Source organism: Falco punctatus (genome assembly GCF_963210335.1).
Source record: "Falco punctatus genome assembly, chromosome: 14".
NCBI lineage: Eukaryota > Metazoa > Chordata > Aves > Falconiformes > Falconidae > Falco > Falco punctatus.
The window spans coordinates 6,172,315-6,191,205 of NC_137594.1; the positions used below are offsets into that span (position 1 = coordinate 6,172,315).

General features: G+C 41.4%; 1 protein-coding gene across 3 annotated transcripts; it reads right to left on the reverse strand.

Annotated features, from left to right (window-relative positions):
* Positions 1-2,164: 2,164 nt before the first annotated feature.
* Positions 2,165-17,603, reverse strand: ATMIN (ATM interactor). Of its 3 annotated transcripts, XR_013931866.1 has the most exons (5): positions 17,155-17,603; positions 11,695-11,820; positions 10,539-10,738; positions 4,623-9,565; positions 2,165-3,164 (listed from the first exon to the last, which is right to left on the reverse strand). XR_013931866.1 is itself a non-coding variant. In XM_080410692.1 (4 exons), the coding sequence occupies exons 1-4, from the start codon at positions 17,380-17,382 to the stop codon at positions 7,735-7,737; spliced, it is 2,385 nt and encodes a 794-aa protein (XP_080266818.1). In that variant the 5' UTR covers positions 17,383-17,603; the 3' UTR covers positions 2,165-7,734. The 3 variants fall into 3 exon arrangements, 2 of the variants coding, with proteins under 2 accessions (XP_080266818.1, XP_080266819.1); XM_080410692.1 differs by having other exon boundaries at positions 2,165-9,565; XM_080410693.1 differs by lacking the exon at positions 17,155-17,603 and adding an exon at positions 11,918-17,116 and having other exon boundaries at positions 2,165-9,565.
* Between the last annotated feature and the right edge of the window lie 1,288 nt (positions 17,604-18,891).

Genomic DNA, 18,891 nt, shown 5'->3' on the forward strand with positions numbered 1-18,891 from the left:
GGACTACAGGAAAAAAAATGTTTAAAGTTGCAGCAAAAACTATAAACTTTATTTCCACATTTTCCAGTGTTTCAAACCAGTTAAGATTTTTGCTGAGGTTTTGACACTGTCAAATCAGACAGATTAGACAGAGGTTTTACTACAAGCTGATATTTCTAAGAACCACACTTGCAGATTATTGCTACAAGAACCCGCAGCAGAAGACCAGAAAAGCTGCTAACTGAAGGCCTAGAACATAAAGACACTTAAGCCATCATAACTTTAACCAAGTTAAGTGCCCTTGAATACACCAGGTTCTTCAGGCACAGGAAACAGCAGCTTCTTGTTTACGCGTCAATTTTCTCAAGAGTAAAGTAATTCCCGTTCAAGGAAAGGAAATAAGCTCAGGGGCTAGATCAGCTAGAAGTGCTTCCTGTATTCAAGGTGCCAAAACAAAACAAGCGAAAAGGGAACTGTTGACAACAATGTAAAAATACAGTGATGGAACACCTGAAAGTTAAATCAGAGTTTTTCCCCCTTTTGTTTTAGGTCCAAACTTCCAAAGGACTGATTCCAGAGAACTTGCTGTCAAATCCTGGAGCCAGAAAGAAAATTTGCCTCTAATTCCATTGTTTTGTCAGAAACAATCAGCTTGCCAGCATGCAATTTCTCTAAGTGAAGGAAATTCAGGAACTAAACACAAACCAGTCAGGGATGCTTTCACTGCCAGTAGTAAGTGAACTCTCAGCAACAGCAAGCAAGAAAGTAGCTCAAAAATACGTGAGTCTTCTCTGGTCTCTAACCAGCCATTTTCTTCTCGTGTTCTCAATCACGATTTAAAGTTTGTATTGCCTTTTACACTGTCTACTGTTTGTGAAAATTTCACGAGGATCAGTCTGTCTAAGCATCAGGCTGTTGTTCATGGGCCAAATCTGTTCTAAGGAAAACCTGAAATAACAGCTGAACCAAGCAGAATCATCCCTACAATGGGAATAGGGCTACTATTCCTAAAAGGATAGTCAGCATCTTATACATCTGACTCAATTTTAAATGCTCTGAACAGGAATTTAGCTTCTAGGTACTTACGACATACTCCCCTCTGGAAATACCTTCCATATTTTACTACCACCAGGGCTGAACGCTGCCTTGTGTGAACACTCACCTCAGTACGATGGGACTGAAAACAGCAGCCTGCTACACGTCAGAGACTGCTTCATGCATGGCTATAGCTGAGGTAATAGAACAGATGAATTTTCAGTCAAGGAGCATCTGCTCATTCACCGACTCTGAATTATCTAAGGTATACAGGTAACAGTGGAAATCAGGATTTTCTATCCTCCAACTAACAGAAAACGTTGGGATCGTTACTAAGCTTGGGAACTGTACAGGAAGACAAGGGACAAAGTATGGTCCATATTCCAAATGAACCTACTCTAGTTTTTTCTTTTAAATATTCATAGTGACAAACATTATTTTCTCAGTTATACAAAAAAACCTGCAAAATAATATAAGCTGTTAGAGAGGACCGTAATTTTCTAGTAGGATACTCTGAAAACTAATTATCATAATGCAGTTGAATTTCTACCTGATGTTATGACTCCAGAGATCTTGAAAATTACAGGAGGGGTGGATGGTAAGGTAGAAGAACGCAGAGTAATCCTTCCATTCCGAGTCTCTTGGGGAAGACATCTGTCAGTGAACTGAAACTGCAGAGGTATTCTGCTGTGCACACGAGCTAATTCAATATGAACTTTTGCACACGCTGCGGAGAGGTTTGAGATGGAGCACCACTAGCGCAGGCAGCCTGGATGCTGCTGGTCAGAAGAATCCAGCCCTCCCTGCATGCATCAAATTCCACACAAAAGCCTACACACAGGTTCACTTACAGCAGGGAGCCTCTAAAGTGGATTTGTTTCAGGTTTATGAAATGTAGCATCTTGACATTCTGATTACATTTGTGTTGCAAGTTTAAACTTCCTAGGATTTAGAGAAGTAGGACTACACAGGAAAACTTTTTCCACCTCTGGAGATGAAGGCTTGACGTTGTTAAGATAGTTTTAATTCCAGAGACACCTAGCTTTCAAAAGGCAAGATGTTAAGGAGCAACGGGTGCCAGTGGGCACTGAACACCCCACCCGCGCCTCTGCAGGCAGGAGATCACAGCCATTAAAACAGAAGGCGAAAATGGATTGAAGTAAACTTTATTCCAAAATACGTATAATTTACAGGACTAAGTGCTTCATTTGTGAACAAAACGTTTCAATACTTGTGAATAACTTACTAGTAGCTTTGTGTAACACTCCAGTTTCCAACAGAGGGAAATACTAAACAGTATTTTGGCACAAGGTTTTCTCTGCATGCATTACTTAGAAGTTTCACAATTACTAGGACAACATTCCTTCTTTGGGATTGTCTTTTGTAAAACAGGTCTAAGAAATGAATGCTTGCTTTTCTCTGCTCATTGCAAGTGTACTGGCTTAAATAGTAAGAACTAAACATGGACATTCTTCGAAAACTAAATTTTCCCACTAGATCAAAATCCCACCAGTGATGAGAAGAAAAATATTTTAAAGACAATTTCTCAGCCTTATTGAGATTAACTCACACATGCTTTGGGAATGAGACTCATCCATTCCAAAGAATTACAAGTTGAATTAAATTGGATGCTAATCAGGTGTTGAATTCTGTAAGCTGAAAAAAATATGGCTATCTTTCATATCTAGCTTTATCATAGATGCACTTGCAAATATCTGTAGATGGAAGTACTGTCAATCTAGCTCTGCATGCAAATGCTTGAAGCATGCATGTAAAGCGCTAGTTGTTGTGAAATGCACAGTTTACATCATCACAAGTCATCTATTATATCCCATTGCTAGCTATGGTGAAGATACTGCTGTAAAGCCAGTACGTGAAAAAGAATCAGAAGTAAAGGACTTCTGGTTTTTAACTCAGGAGTGCCTTCAGGAGTTTCCACTGTTTCAGGCTGTCCAATTACATTTTCAGTGAAGTGGAAGAGTCACGTACATGAACACAAACATACCCTCACCCTGACTGCAAGGCAATGCAGAGTTGAATGCTGTAGTTCCTCGATTCTGTTCATTGCACAGCAATGGTGTTTTAAACAAGAAAATTCAGTCATGCTCTAAGCAGCAAATCCTTCTAGCACACATTTAAATTCACATCAACTGTTAAAAAACAACAAAAGAAACAGAAGATGCATGTTTGCACCATGCATTGAAACTTGCTACCATTAAACAACCCTATCTTCGTAGTGTTCATACAGTTGTTGATGGAAGCCTGTTTACAGTAGGCCTGTTCTACCAGGAACTCAAGCATAGCAGCACCTTAACCCAAACATGAATGAAGAAAGCTTGCGAGGCCCAGAATGTTAACAACGCTTTGGTGTGAATGTATTTGGAACACTAAATTGTACATTAAGATCATGTTTAAAAAACAACACATCAGAAATACATTAAAGCAAAGGAAACTGTACAACCTTAATGACAAAGGCCAATACATTTGGTTCACCTCTGAGCTGTCATTTCAGTAACTTTTGCAAGTTGAGCACACTACGTTGATTCAGTATGTATGAGTCCTATTGTCTTACCCTATATTTGAGAGGCTATTAAAAAAAACCCTAACGCCCTAAGATCCCAATCCTGCCAACACACCTCTACCCAGCCTCACAGAAAAATCAATTCAGAACCAACTAAGCATGTGTTAGCAGGATAAGGATTTAAAACTGTGGAAGGCTTTCTTTCTTTTGTTGCATCCACACAATCAAGGTACATACGACAAACAAGGAAATTCAGCCTTTTGTTTTCAACAGAAAAAATGACTGCATGTGCATCTTGGAATAGTAATTTGTACGGCGTGTTAGTTACATACATTATTTTACAGACAGTGATTGAATTGTTCAAAACTAAATGAGGTTTCACCAGGCTTGTTTTACAGCTGTTTAATTTACAGCTGCAAGTGTGTATATATATCTATATGTATGCAATTTTGTCCCCCCCAGACTTCATATCCTTTGGAAGTTAAAATTTTCTAGACGCAAGCAGCTTTGCATAGCTAAGAATGCGTAGTGTAAGTAAACTGACTATAAACTACAAATTTCTCTAGGCAGACATGAAGAACTGGGGGAGGATTCCCTCCCTGCCCAAAGCAGAAAGAAGCATTTACAAGCGTATTAGTGGAAATAGATGCAAATAAAGCCAAAAGAAGAAACATATATCTACTGTCATACAGTGATGCATTGTGACAAACAAACATGGAAGGCAACAAGACAGACCTCTCATTTTTCAGCTGTTTTGTCCTCATACAACCTGTGTCCCAAATTTGCTATGTTTCTTTGATTTTTTTATATACTAAAGAAAAGCTCAAGTGAAACTACACAAGTGCAAATTAAATTTTAGAGTAGCATTACACAGGTATCCAGATCAAGATCCAGCAATCACAGTGTAACAGAATTAAGCAGGAAACACAAAGAGTAATACGAGTAACATTAGTATAACTTCCAGATAAGAATTTGTGCTAAGAGGCTACAGAGAATCTAGTGTTACTTTTTGTACAACAGTTCAAATGGCATTAGGGGATACAAAGAGAGTAAGCAAAGTAGCAAGTCACTGCTGACCAATACTTACGAGAGACAGTGCCTTGAAAATCAAATCAGAGACAAACTGCAGAAAAAGGGAGATAAGTGTCATTTTAGTACTACCAAGAAATAGATCTGACTGAAGTTTATTTTTAGAACAACAGCCAAAACAGAAAAGTAGCCATTTTGAAGAACTTGTTCATATACAAAGAATTTGTACTATTCAGCAACAGTATTTCAGCTCAGGTTTCATTAGGTTTACCGTTGGATTCAGCAAACCGTGAAGTCTGGGTGCAGTCTTCACATTTTCACAAAAATATTTAATAAATCCAAAGTGAGTGACATATGCCAGCAACATAGGATCCAAACCTGTCTCTGACTTTTACGGGAACCAAATTTGTGAAGAAACAAGTTAATTCTGGTCAGAATGAGCCACTTCACTAAGACAATGCAGACATATTTAGTACTTTTTTAATACTGTACTTTCACTAAATAAGTTCATGTGGTAGTACTGTGTTGACCTAATTAAAGTTCAAACTATTTTAAACCCATAGGATGAGGGAAAGGAATGGTATTTGCATGTTATAATAAAACACACAAAGCTCATAAATATTCTTAGTTACAAAGTACAGTAAATGAGTTACGATTACATTGTAAGATTGCATCCACACAAACTAGTTTTTTTCTGATAGTCACTGATGCAAAGAGCTTTGGCTTACACCATGAGAATGTGGCAATTGTCATTCTGATTTGTAAACTAGTTTCAAAGTTCTTTAAATGCTAGCTGGTCTCTCAGATGATTACAATTCAAAGCCTTCTGTAATTCTGCTCCTTATTACCTACGAAAAAATGACTGACTTTCTAAATTCAGAGGTCATGAACAGTTTCTCACTTTTGCATTCTATAACTGTGGAAAACGCAGTCTTCCCCAACCAGATCTATAGTAACTGCTTCTCTTCCATGCACCAGTAAACTTGCGCATGGGAAACACAGAAGCCTATGTATGAAGAAATGTTCTCTGGTATTCCAGCCAGGGGGAAGAAAGGAGAAGGAAAAACACTTTACAACCTGAAGATGCAATATTACTAGAAAAGTATTGCAATAGAGTAAGTTAACCTAATTTTGTCATTTATCTTATTTCCCAATGTCAAAGTAGGCAGGTAAATACAAATGAGTCCTATCTTCAGAAAAAACAGAATGACAAGCGATGCCTTCCTTTTCTTAATATATCCCAACCTTAAGATCAGAACTCTAGGCATTGCGAAAACTGGAGGGGCTTTCCCCAAAGCAGAATTACTGTACTCCTGGGGGGAACTGCAAGATTCCTTTCTTCAGCCAAAGACTAGAAGAACTCGCACTTAGAAATGCTGAAGAATTAGAACAGGCAACACAGCTGTGGTTTCAGGAGTTTTTCAGGAGGAAAATAAAAGTTTCAGGGTTAATCTAAAGAGATTATTTCCAGTAAAAGTAGAGACACTTACTGTATTATTGCATTAACTATGGCAATTTAAGAGTGGTAGAAGACAAAAGAATAAAAAAGGTATTGCTCATTTTCGAAAAAACAAGCTTGCTGCAATGGATGAGTAACTTCACTCCCACATCCTTGAGCTGAGGATATGAAGCACGAAGCATAGTGAGTCTTCAAAAGCTAAGGCTTGGACATACATTTATTGATGGGCTGCCTAGCAAACACGCAGCCAATGCCTCCCTCTCACAGTGGAGAAGGAAAGTCTATTACAGGCCCAGGAACTTGACATGAAGAGGTTTTCCTTTTCATTTAAGGTAACAGAAACTAAAACCTGTCCAGGACAAAACCAGAGGCCTATATTATGCAGGCTATTATAGTAAGAGATAAAAATTAGCTAAGGCCAAATTCAACATACATTCAAAACTGGCTTAATTTATTTTTTTTCCCATGCAAATGAAAAATAATGCAAACAATGGTATGAGGGGCAAGATGAACATTAAACAAAATTCCAAGAGGTCACACATTTCCTCTCAGAAAAATCGGTTTGAATTTGACTATATTCAGAAAAAACTCTCTGAAAGCTGCAGGAACTGAGGGCTGCAGATCAATATGCAAAAACAAGATACAGTTGTTCTGAAAGGGCTTGTGAGCTGATCTCTCCACTCTGTTGTATGGGTTCCAATTGGTTTTGGAAGCGGGAAGTCCAAAACCAGGAGTCCAGGTGAGTGAGTATCTGAGAGAATTTAATATCCCGTTTCTCAAGATTTTCTGTCAAGGTAGCAGATGTATAAACCACTGTAACATTTCTCAGCTTATATCTTAATAAAGCTAGGAGAATTTTAGTGAAAACTAGTCCAGTCTTTCAGGCACACACATTGTAGTATTTGCATCTCAAAAATAATTTAAGCAAATCCCTCCCGAAGACTCTAAAGATGTTAGTCCCGTTTATTACACTAGCTAAAAGGGCGACATGCTCATTTTCCTATAATTACGTATTCCAAATGGTTTTCCGACCCTTCAAAGGGCATCAGTGACACCCAGGGAAAAAAAATAAAAAGGTACTGCTGTCTACATATTTTTTGATAATATACTCAACAATTCAAGAGTCTATGTGTCCAGTGTGTTGGACAGGTATTTGGAAAATGCCACCTTATGCAGGAGAAAGCTGTGAAGGCATAAAGGAAGACCATACGGCTTACTATGTTCATGCCAGATTTAAAATTCAAGCTACTAAAAAAAGTAAACGGAAGTAGCTTACACTAACAGAATCCTCCCCCGTAAGTTCAGGGAAGCATCTGAACTGGACAGGTCAGGGCTTTGGTTCAGCACCCTGGAACTCTATATGTAAGCCAGGAACAGACAGGCATATACACAGGACAACGTAAAAAGTTCTGTTTAAATGAAAGCAGTATCAGCTTTGTAAAGAAGTTTGAGGAAAAAACATAGGCACCACAATTTTTTTTTAAGGTTCAAATGTACATTAACATGTTACAGCCCGCCCTTCCCCCATTTATACACACACAGTTTATGTAAAGTTACATATTCAATAGAGTACCTGCAGCAGGAAAAGTCTCTTAGGCCAACTGCTCACAATAACTACATTCAATAACGCAAAGTGAATAACTTGGTCAAGCCATCTCTCCCACCCCAATAATTTAATTTCAAACCACAGGAAAGTTATATTATGAAGTACTCAATGGCTGGGCTTGCCAGAGCTCTGAAACAAGGAGCACAGCTCTTCACAGGTCTGTGTTTCTACTGAACTGAACTGGGACTCCATTGTATTCCAGGCTAAGTCAGCCAGAAGGAAGTCATCCATTGCTGTCTGTGTCTCATTGCTGGTGAGGAATAAACTCCCTAGGTTCTCAAAGCAGCTATCCATAGTCTGTGTTTCAGCGCTACTGAGCTGGACTTTGCTTTCAATATTCTGAGTAGGGCTATTTTTAGTAGCCAGATATACTTCTGTCTGGGTTTCTGTATCAGATGAGTCCGTACTCATGGAGAAACTAGACTGCTTCAGAATACTCCCTAAAGGCAGATGGGTATTACTGTCCAAAAAGAAATTCAAGTCTGTCTGTGTCTGTGTATCAAACATCTCCAAACCTAAGAAGTTAGAATTTCCTCGGCAGCTATACGATTGAGTGGCGCTATCTGAAAATAAGAAATCAGTCTGAGTTTCAATGTCCAGCGACTCCAAAACTGGCTCAGAGTTTAGGGTACCAAGCTCACTCTCCTCAGTCTGAGTTTGGATATTGGATGCTGAAAAGAACTCTTCAATGTCAAAGTCTATTCCTGTGCTCTGTGATGGACCGGGTGGCAGATGCGTGTCAGCATTAGAACTGGTCTCAGACAAAAGGCCACGATTATCCAGTGCCTGGCCAGACATGTTTCCTGAAAAGATGTTCTCCAGATCACTTAGTAGGTCCATCGTCTGGGTTTGATTATCCATCGTATTTTGAGGTGGAAGTATATTAGTCTGTGTATTGAAGCCAATAAGGGATTCAGACTTCACCGTATCTTGATTCAGGCTCTTGCAATTACTCCTTTGCAGCAAGGTTTGATCAATATTTGCAGGCATTAAATTGTTCTCTGGAAGTTCAATGTGAGTAGAAACATTATATGATGAATGAACGTTGTCAAAGATGTCACTGCACATTACAGCCTGGTCCATTTGCACTCTTCCATCAACAGTGTCCTCTGTCCTCCCAGTCTGAGTCTCCCTAGAAATGCCACTCGCTGGAAAACAAACCTGACTAAAAGCATCAGTCTGAGCAGCTATGGATGAAGTCAGTTTGGAAGCAGGCAGCAGCGTCTGTGTTTGTACACTGATGGGTAATGAAACCTGTGAACTGAATGAAAGATCAGTCTGAGAGCAAGAGGATACAGAAGAACTGGGAGTCCAGGCTGCAGCTGGTACAAAGTTCTGTGAAATATAAGATAAGTCCGTCTGTATATTTATCGAAGAAATTTTATTCTTGTGACAAGCATTCCCCAGCTCTTGCCCTGTGTCATTCAGTGTAACCTTATCCAACTCAACTTGTACACCAGTACTTACCGGTTCGTGATCACCAGAATTTGTCACTTTTGAAACAGGCATACTATCTTTAAATACAAGTGTTTCTGCCTCCAGTGCTGGAATCAGAATTCCTATAGACTGAGGCAGTAAATGAACAGTACTTACAACTGGACCTTGGTTATCAACAGCCACTACAGCAGGTTTGACCGAAGAGTCTGTTGCAGATACGTATACAGGCAAGTGAGCAAGCTGCATCACTGGGAGTTTAACCAAAGCCACCCTGGGCTTTGGTAAAAGCATCTTCGGTGTACCTTTTGGCTGCATTTGGTTTGTGAAGTTAGAGCTGCAGGAGCCTTCAAGAGAGGCCACTAGTTTCACTTCAGAGGACTCCAGTTCCTGAGTGCCAGGATTGTTATTGTGTGTATTGATGAATGCTTCATTTGCTTTCTCTGCCAACTGTTGATTATGTACGGAGGTTTCCATTTTCCTTTTCTTACTAGGAGGATCCCTGTGAACATGAGATCAATAATTTATACTCCTTTCAAGCACAAAACATCTCCCTTCCATTCTTTCGAGTCATTGCATTGAAAACATAAACTGAAGTCACAGATGAAGTTGGATATGAGAAGACAACTAATCCTGACTAAAAACGTAAAATGACTCCAGGGAACATCAGTTTTGTAAAATTTCACTCCTCACGCTCCCATTTCAAGAAGAACACAATGTTACCTCTTTTATGGAGACCTATTTCTAAACAGAGGTGGAAGTTTAGATGGTTTCTTCCCTCTCGTACATTAAGCACTCTGATTTGAAGATGTTAAATTTGTTACTTTGATGCTAACTGAGACTGAGCATTGAAGGGACAGTGCTCTTAAAATTACCATGCAGGTAAAGGTCTCTCATGGAAACTGAAGATACAATTTGCACTCCTTCACACAAAACTTAATTTTGCAGCAGTTGAATCTCTAAGACAGATGGGCTAGGCCTCAGGAAACAGATTGCCCTTTATGAAATACATGTACACGTTAAGACAACTATAAATCTAAACATGCATACATAGGCGTTTAAAAAAAAAAAAAAAAAAGAATGCACTAATACTTGCAAAGACCCCTAGACTATAAAAGAAAATAAACTGAACTGCATTCCACACCACAGCTACCAGCTATAAACATTTTCAAATCATCTCTACTTTCACAGAACTGTAAAAGCAGATGCAAAAGAACCACAAGCATTTATGCCATGCAGTGCAGTGTCATCAGTACGTACACACGGAGAAACCTGATCTTATTGATTAGACAATCATCACCAAAACAGAAACTACTAAAAGCAACAAAACAAAGAAACTGCAAACTGCTTTACAGCTAAAACAATGTGAACTTATTTCCCATTTAATCTACAGAAAGGAGACAAAATGTCAGTACATGGGAGACAGAGGACTTGGTGAGAATTTAAGTACCAATACTTAAAGGCTTCACTTTTACCTGTGTTCTGCAGGAATTTCATGGCCAGTTCTGTAAATATGAGACAGTAATGCTGTTCTGCTGGCGTAAGGGCACCCACAAGTACACTGGAAAGTCTTGCCACAGACCTCTATATGCCGTTTCAAGTACCATTCTGTACCATAGGAGTTACTACATTTATCACATTTGTGCTTCTTTTCAGCATGCATTTTCATAAAGTGCTAGAATACACAAAGAAAAGTAAACATTAGCCTTCAGCTAAGATTAAAAAAACCAGAATATCATGTTTTGGGAGACATTAACACTTGCATTTTTCTATCTGTTAAATAGGATTGAAGAGCAGAATTAAAAATTTTAAGTCTCATTAGGAATAAATTACAAGCTTAAAGAAATCAACAGAATTCAAAGTTTGCAAATCTGCTTGTGCTATGTGCATCTTAAAACAAAGATTATAATAAACATTCATGTGCCCTAATGCTATTGGAGGTTTCCTATGGACATTAATAAATCTATAGACAAATCTTGCCAGAGTGTAGTAAGTACATGTTGCAACATGTGCACACTCCTGAAGATCTACAACTAAGCAAACAGTCTCAAGTCAAACAGGTCAACTTCAGAGCAAACATCAGAATTTTTCCTTTTCATTTACAGCACCAAGGGCTAGCCGCTCAACCTCTGTGGTCTTCCCACCTTATCACAGGTAACCCACAGCAGCAGAGTGCTTTGTTTACTCACTCATGCAGAAACAATTCTCACGTGGTTTCTTAAATAGGTAACCAGTAAGCAAATGCCTTTTGAGACTAGAGCAGAGAAAACCTCTTAATACTTCACCAGCTGAAAAAGTAGTTTAAAAGCATCAGTCACATATGAAGCCTTTACTGGTTGCTACTGTGATTCTCCCCACCCCTTTGATCTTTTTAATTTCTGGAGAGGGGCTGTCTTCTAGTTTAGCAGAACACACTGGCATCTGCTTGATCGAAAGGTTCAAGTCCTCTAACATCAACATGCAAATTCATTAACCGTATGCCTACGTGGAGTTTCCGCATACAATTCTTCAACTTCTGGATATATGCTGAGAGGCTTTGCTCATATCTGAATGCAAAAGTGTACACTTTCTGGAGTAGAGACAGTCAGGACTAAATCAGTATGAAAATGATACTTTAGGAAATAGGAATACCTGTTTTACAAGAGAAAATTGGGAAAATGGTCTGTTTGGTCCTCTAGGGCAGCCTTCAATAGGACAGCAGTAGAATTTCTGTGATGTTTTCAAACCCTTCCTTACTGGCGCATTACGTTTTCCATCCTGAAAAAGAACCAGTTGAGAAGCTAATTCCACAGGTTTGCCTATTAAAGACAACAACCAGAACAGACGCCAACTCTGGCTCACTGAGTTTACGCACCTCAATGAGTTGAAGGCACTTTCTTAAGTGATTTTAAAGTTCAAATGGAGTTTTTCACCTATGTGGATGCTACTTTGCAAACATACCATGAAAATTACCAAGTGAAATTACAGCAAGCTCTACAGAGTAGTGGTACTGTACTATTTACTTTTACCAAGACACTTGCTGCCCCAAGCCAAATACAACTGCCTTTTGTGTTACTTGAGCCCAAAAGCTTTCCCTACAGATACTTCACTACACTGCCAATTCAATGTGGTTTTATTCGTTAGTAGCAGAATCTACTTGGAGGTCCATTAAAATTAGTCATACGCTGTGTAACACAACACTTTTCTGATGTTGGAATTCCGTTGGCCCTATTTAGATTTTACTTGGGAGTCCACCTGTAATTAAAGGAAAGACACCAAGCTCACTCTGTCACTTAATTCAGATCACAAACCAAACCTCAGTTAAGCCTATGAAACTAACAACTGGTATGCCAATCCTGAACCTCCAGACATCAAACAACTGGTATAGCTGTGCTTTCCGCGTGATCTGCCTCACTGACCATCACATGCACACAACAGAACAAAGCAACATAAGTTACTCAGAGGACCTCAAAAAAAACTATGAACAGGACGCACAAGTGGGATTGTCTGGATTGTTCCACCACACACAACCTATTCCTATTGAGGACACAGACATAGAAACCACAGGATGTATCTCTCCAGACACATCCTATCTGAAAGAGTCTCAGTGGAAACATCAGGCACCTGTGTCCAAGTAAAAACTTAGAAGTAAACTATTAAAAACGTGATGCTGAGAGTAGCTGTGAGTCTCCTTACATCCTGAGACTGAGTAAGAGGCCAACCCAGTCCCCAGAGCCAGCTACCGTAGCCCCCAATGACATCCCCAAGATGATTATTCAGGGAAGAATTAACAGAGCATGCCCTGTTTGAGCTCTGCACCCGATTTTCCTTACCATGACAACAGTGACAGTAAGCACAGTAAGTGGCAGAATTTTTATTTTACACCAGTCACTCCCTAACTACCTTCTTCAGGCGTATTTCCAGCTACTGCGTGTTTACGCAGGTTAGACCAAACATAAAGAATTCACAAAGTGCAATAGTTGTCCTGTGTGAAGCAAACAGAAAGAAGGTACGGCAGCTGCCAGAACACAAAGGGGTTCACTGCTCACACCCCTACTTCTTACCTAGCTACAGTTCGCCACGCTTCAGGAATACCATGAAGCAGATGAATGGGACATTTCAATGATTTTGTTTTTCCTCAAATCGTCTCTCAATCTAAAGATACTATGTGTAAAATGTAACCCCTTCAAGCAGTATTTCAAGCTATATTTCCACACGCTCAACACTGCTACTTGTTGACAATGCCACAAATTCGTTGTTAATGACCCATCATGCTCAAAGAAATCAAGTTTAGAGCCTCCGAACCAAAATCACCAGCTGCTATTTCATCAAGAAAACCTAGAATAATTCTCTAAAAAGTGAGTTTTCATGTAATGTTTTAACCTTCTAAGCATTTTTATGTGCAGCAGTTTTTCCCATGGACAAACCATTTCATAAACAGGCCTGTTTTATCTCTGCTGAATAACCACGGTCCTAGAGCCACTGCCCAAAACAGGAACATGACTCAAAAGAAATCCAGTTGTTCCAGCCCCACTACCCCCAATTACACTTTTTAACCCTGAGTTTACCCAGAAACACTCTGACCAGATACCAGTCTCGAAGTCTTCAGAAGAAAAAAAGATCTGCCTTTAAGTCAAAACTATGTTTGGTTTCTCCCACTGGAGACTAAATCAGTAAGTGTAGTAAGTGGCAATTGGCGTTAATGTTTCCCAACGAAGAAGTTCGCCAAAGTGTGTTATATTTAAATGGCACCACCCAAGAAACGACAGGGTAATATGGGAAATAGGTTCAGGCACCTAACAGGTAAACCACAGACAGGTTATTTAAAACTACTGAAGTATGAACGTGTAGAATAACACCAAGTGTTTAAAAGCTATATAAACATGAGTAAGATGCTTTTTTAACAGGTGGAACATAGACTTTGGAGGCACAGATCACAATAAATTTGTTGTGACAAGTTGAGAGATACTCTAAACATGTAAGTGTAACCCTATCCAGACAGTAATCTTGTTCTGACCATCTTCAAAGTCCTCCTGGCTCCAAATGGTTAATCTTATATCTTCTCAAAAACTGGTCTGGCCAGTCATATTTCAGATGCTCTCACAAGTCCTTTCCTTGTATATCTGATTTTACTTCCCGTATTTCTGCAATACCCATCCACCAAAATTATTGGCAGATATTTGTGCAATTAACTTCTCACAATGCAGATGCTTGTATTGTAAGGAATGCTGACATTCTGACAGGGCTTGCAGCAACACCATGGAAAATGGGAAGTAACAATACTTGCTAGTGATTTACTCAAGGTGAGCTTAATGATGTCTTGCTTTCCTACGATAGAAAGGCTTACTCCAAAGGATTAATTTAAAACATTAAATTACAGTACACTGTAGCCAGCTATGTAAAACATTTTTTTTCAACAGAAGACCATGTATTTCTTTACTAAATAGCATGGAGAGAAGTGCATTTACTCTTACTGTAAAAAATATTGTTGTAGTGTAATACTTGCGTTTGGGTAACCTACCCTTTCCAGTTCACCACTGATGACAGCCTCCCTGCTATCATAGGAATCCACAGAACCCTCTCTTTCACATGAACTCCTATAGCTTCATTTTTAAACTACAGAGGTCTTCCCCCTTCTCGCCATAAAATAATGCAAAGACCAAAGGATTAAAAAAAATATCAAATCCTGATATATTAAGTGCCAGTTTATACCCACTGTTCTCATTTTTTATGGGCTTACTTAAGCTAAGGAGCCAGAAAACAAACACTTAAGTATCAACACTTCATCCTATCTTGTTTTGTTAGGCCAAACAAGCCAAATTCTTCTCATTTCCCTTTGTCAGACACACTTGCCATTTATCACCCTTAACAGCCCTTTTCTACACCTCTTCTGGGTTCACTTTAGCTTATTTGATTTATTTAGATTCCTCCCCTGCAGCAGTGACAGAGAATATCCTTCTGATGTATTTTAGGATTGCCCTTCTCACAGCAGCATTACCATAAAAGCTCATATGCTATGACCAAACAGCTTTTGAAAGTGTTTCTCCATCTCAGTTCCTTCTGTTACAAACCAGGACTGATCAAATCTTTTGTTATCGCTTCACAACACTACAACCTTCCACTACTGCACTTGGCTCTGTTTTTACAGGGCAATCTTGTTTTCCTATGTGGACATACTCCCTCTGCAGCAACAATGACTCACAGTTTTTGGTCTTAAAAGAACCTATTGGTGCTACTTTTGTTAATGAAAACTAACCAAGTCAACCTCCCTTCTCGTCAGCACTATTACGTTCTCTGCCTCCCCAATAGCTTCTTACTGTCCCATGTGCAAGGTCGCCTCTTTGCTAATTCCTCATGTTTTGCTAACACAATTTAAATTATTTTTGTCTGGGGAAATCTGTTATCTTGTAAAAGGCAATACCAATACTGAATTATTAGTCCAAGTCCATCTCTTTTTGGAGAAACAGAGTAACATACACCTAGATTTACATCTTTTTACCTTCCTATCTTTATCCTTTAATTCAGGATGCATTCTCAGCCATGCATAATACTGGAGGCATTTTATCTAAGACAGTACAGAAAAATGAGGTTCCCTCATTTTACTCTCCATTACAATGTCCTTGGAAGAAGTCAGATGCTCCTGAAAACCTGCGTCCATCCACGTTTCAGTATTTGGATAAATACTAAAAGCTATCACAAGATTTAGTAATTAGCTGTATGAAATATGTTATAAACCCGCAAGGTACCAGTAGTTAATAGCTATCTTGGCAACCGGTGAGAAAGCAGCACCTCCTCACCCATGGCACCCTGCACACAGGTTACATAACCCACTCGCCGCAGCCCCTGTCAGCTCGCAGCACAGGCTCACAACCGCAATGACCGCCTGCTGAACCTGAACGAATGTTTCCAACCTCTGCACCTCCACTCATACCTATGCGCGAGATACAATACACGCCAAAGCTGTTAGCACATATCAGAAAATGAAATAAAACAAGAGATGGGAAATAGCAAGTATTCTTGAGATTATTTCATTTTGTTCACCACCACCCACCATCCGTAACACGCTCGATTCTGTAATTTGCCATTTCACAAAACAAGTGCGTTTATTATTTGCCTGCTGGGGCTGCATTTTCAGATTGCAGCTACGAATGCTGCACTTGAGGTTTGCCAGGAATAGGATATTCACACCCTTAGCATTACGATTTTGGAAAAAGAAAGGATATCTTTCAGAAAGGCCCACACTCAAGTATATGCTTGCTGAACCGTGGCTCTCCTCCCCCCCCAATATATGCTGCCTTTTCTCAGGAGTACTATGCTAATGAGGGCTTGTTTCCAAAATGGCATCCATCTAGGGTTTTTTTGGCTCACAGACGTTTTTAAAAAACAAACAGAAACCCCAACATAACAGCACTCGGCGTTTGGATTACGATGGCTTGCCAACTGCTCCGGGGAGGAAATGCAGTATGTTTGCATAGCACCTCGCAAGCAGGGCTATAACGTCTTCCTGCAGAAAGAGGAGTGACAAGCAAGTGAAGTAAGAGAACCTGGGCCCCAGAAAACTTTTAACTGCCATAGTTACATTTAACGCTGCTACAAACCGGGTTATTTCCCGCAAGGAATTTTAGTGGAATTCTCCACTGGGCTGGCCAGGCAGAGCGCACACGCATGTTCACGCCTGCACCTGCACACGCTTTTCACGCGGGGAAGGTGAAAGCAGGAGACAAGGCGAAACGCCTGGGGACCCCCCGGGAGCGACGCCCTCCCCAGGCTCCGCGCCAGCGACGCCGAACGCAGCCGCCGCCTCCGCCGGCCGCCCCCGGCCCCCCCGCCCCGCCGAGCAGCAGCGGATCCCCTCACCCGCGGCTGGGGGCAGCCCCGCGGCGGGAGCAGGCCCAGGCCGCCCCTCCGGCAGCCCCCGCGGCGGGAGCAGGCCCAGGCCCCGAGCGGAAGAGGGAGCTGCGCCATTACAGGGCCCCGCAGAGCAAGGTGAGGGGCGGCGCGCCCCCTCCCCACCGCGGGGCTGAGCGGGAGGGAGGCGCCCGGCCAGTGCGGCGGGGCCGGGCCGGGCTCGCCTCACCGTGCGGCGGGCCCGAGTTGGGGCGGCGGCGGTACCTGGACCGGGTGGGCCTTGCTGAGGTGCATGTTGAGGGCCGGGCTGTTGGGCAGGACCTTGCCGCAGCCGGGCACCGTGCACAAGATGTTGGTCCTCACTTGGGACAGCTCTGTCACCGAGGGCCGCACCAGCTCGCCGGCGGGCGGCAGGTCCCCCACGGGCACAGGCGCCGGCGCCGGGGGCCGCCCCAGCCCCCCGCCACGCCGCCCGGCTGCCGCCGCCGCCATGTTGCTGTCAGCTGCTCAGCCCCCCGCTTCCGGGGCGGCCGCCAATAGTCGCCGCCGCTGTTGAATATTCAGCGCGCCCGCGGCGCGGCCCCGCCTCCCACGTCAACGTCCCGGCGGCAGCTGCGGCGCAGCGGGAGGGAGCCCGGGGCGGGCCGGCCTCGGCAGCGCTGGGGAGGGGGAAAAGCTGCGGCAGCAAAGGGAGAGAGGAAGGGGGAAAGAAAGAGAGAGAGGAGAGGGGAAAAGGGGGGGAAGGAAAGAGAACAAAGGAGAAAGAGAAAAAAGGGGAAGGAAAAAAGACTGCCAGTGTAGCCGTTAGAGAGCAGATGGAGCGGGGGCATGCAACACAGCGCTGGTGTTTACCTTCTCGTACCCTCCCGCGGGTAGCGAGGGGGCTGCAGCATTTATTATATTACATTTATTTATTGATGCAGGCCGACATTTTCTTTAGAATGACACAATTCTGAGTTGCCTGGCCAGCGAAAATAAAAATGTACCATCCCATTAACCGGAGAAGTTCCACGATAGCCACAGCTCCCGGGACAGGGCTGGGGCCCCGCGTTCATGGCACAGCCCCTGCCTTCTCACCCGCACTGTTCTGCTGCTGGTGATGAAAAAGGGCGTGCGTGCCTGCTGGCCTGGGGGTGCCACACCGTTCCTACGATAGCCTTGGCTACAGGAAGTTAGAGATGAAATATTTATCTGAAAAAATCAGAGACACAACTTTTTGGTTGTTAAAAAGGAGATGGAGCTGGCTTTTCCCAGAAATGAGGCAGAGCAGGCAGTAGGCCAGGTACTCACAATGTTTTAGAGTATTTTGGAACTTTACCTTTCTGGTAAATCATTATCATCTCAGGCATTCAAGTTATTTAGGAGAGAGCATTAGGAAGAAAAAGTCGCAGAGTGAAACGCATATTGGAATCCTATGGTGCTGAAGCCTGGAAGGCTCTGTGAGGGTGTATGAGCGAGAGATGTTAAGAGCCAAATCTTAAATATCTTATCACAAAAAGTTTGCAATTGTTTCAGAATCCTAACATTAAGTATTTTGTCAAACTAACACTTAAATCATGCAGGTGGGTGTCCTAAACATGCATTGCTAGCAGATAGTCCTAAACTGCAAGTTACATAAGAATATATACATTACCAATTAGTTTACCAAATCTAAAGAACTCCATTGCAAAGGTGTTGTTTGCATTAGTGAATGTTGCCATCTTGATTCTAAAATACTTATGTTCCCAAGCACAAAAAAGCAGTAGTGTGCAAGGATCAAATTGCAGAAGGATCAAATCTTAAATGAAATATTCCAAAACATGGACTTCCTCAAAAGAAAATGATCACCTGTTTCACTGCATTCCTCTAAAATAAAATTTCTTAAGACATTAAAAAAAAATCTTGTCTATTGGTATTAAAGTATTTGTTATCGGCTGTAACCCTTGCCAAGTAAAAACTCTGGATCTGAATTAATATCTAATAAAGTTGGATGGAAGCCTTTCACTCTCAATATTCCAAGAG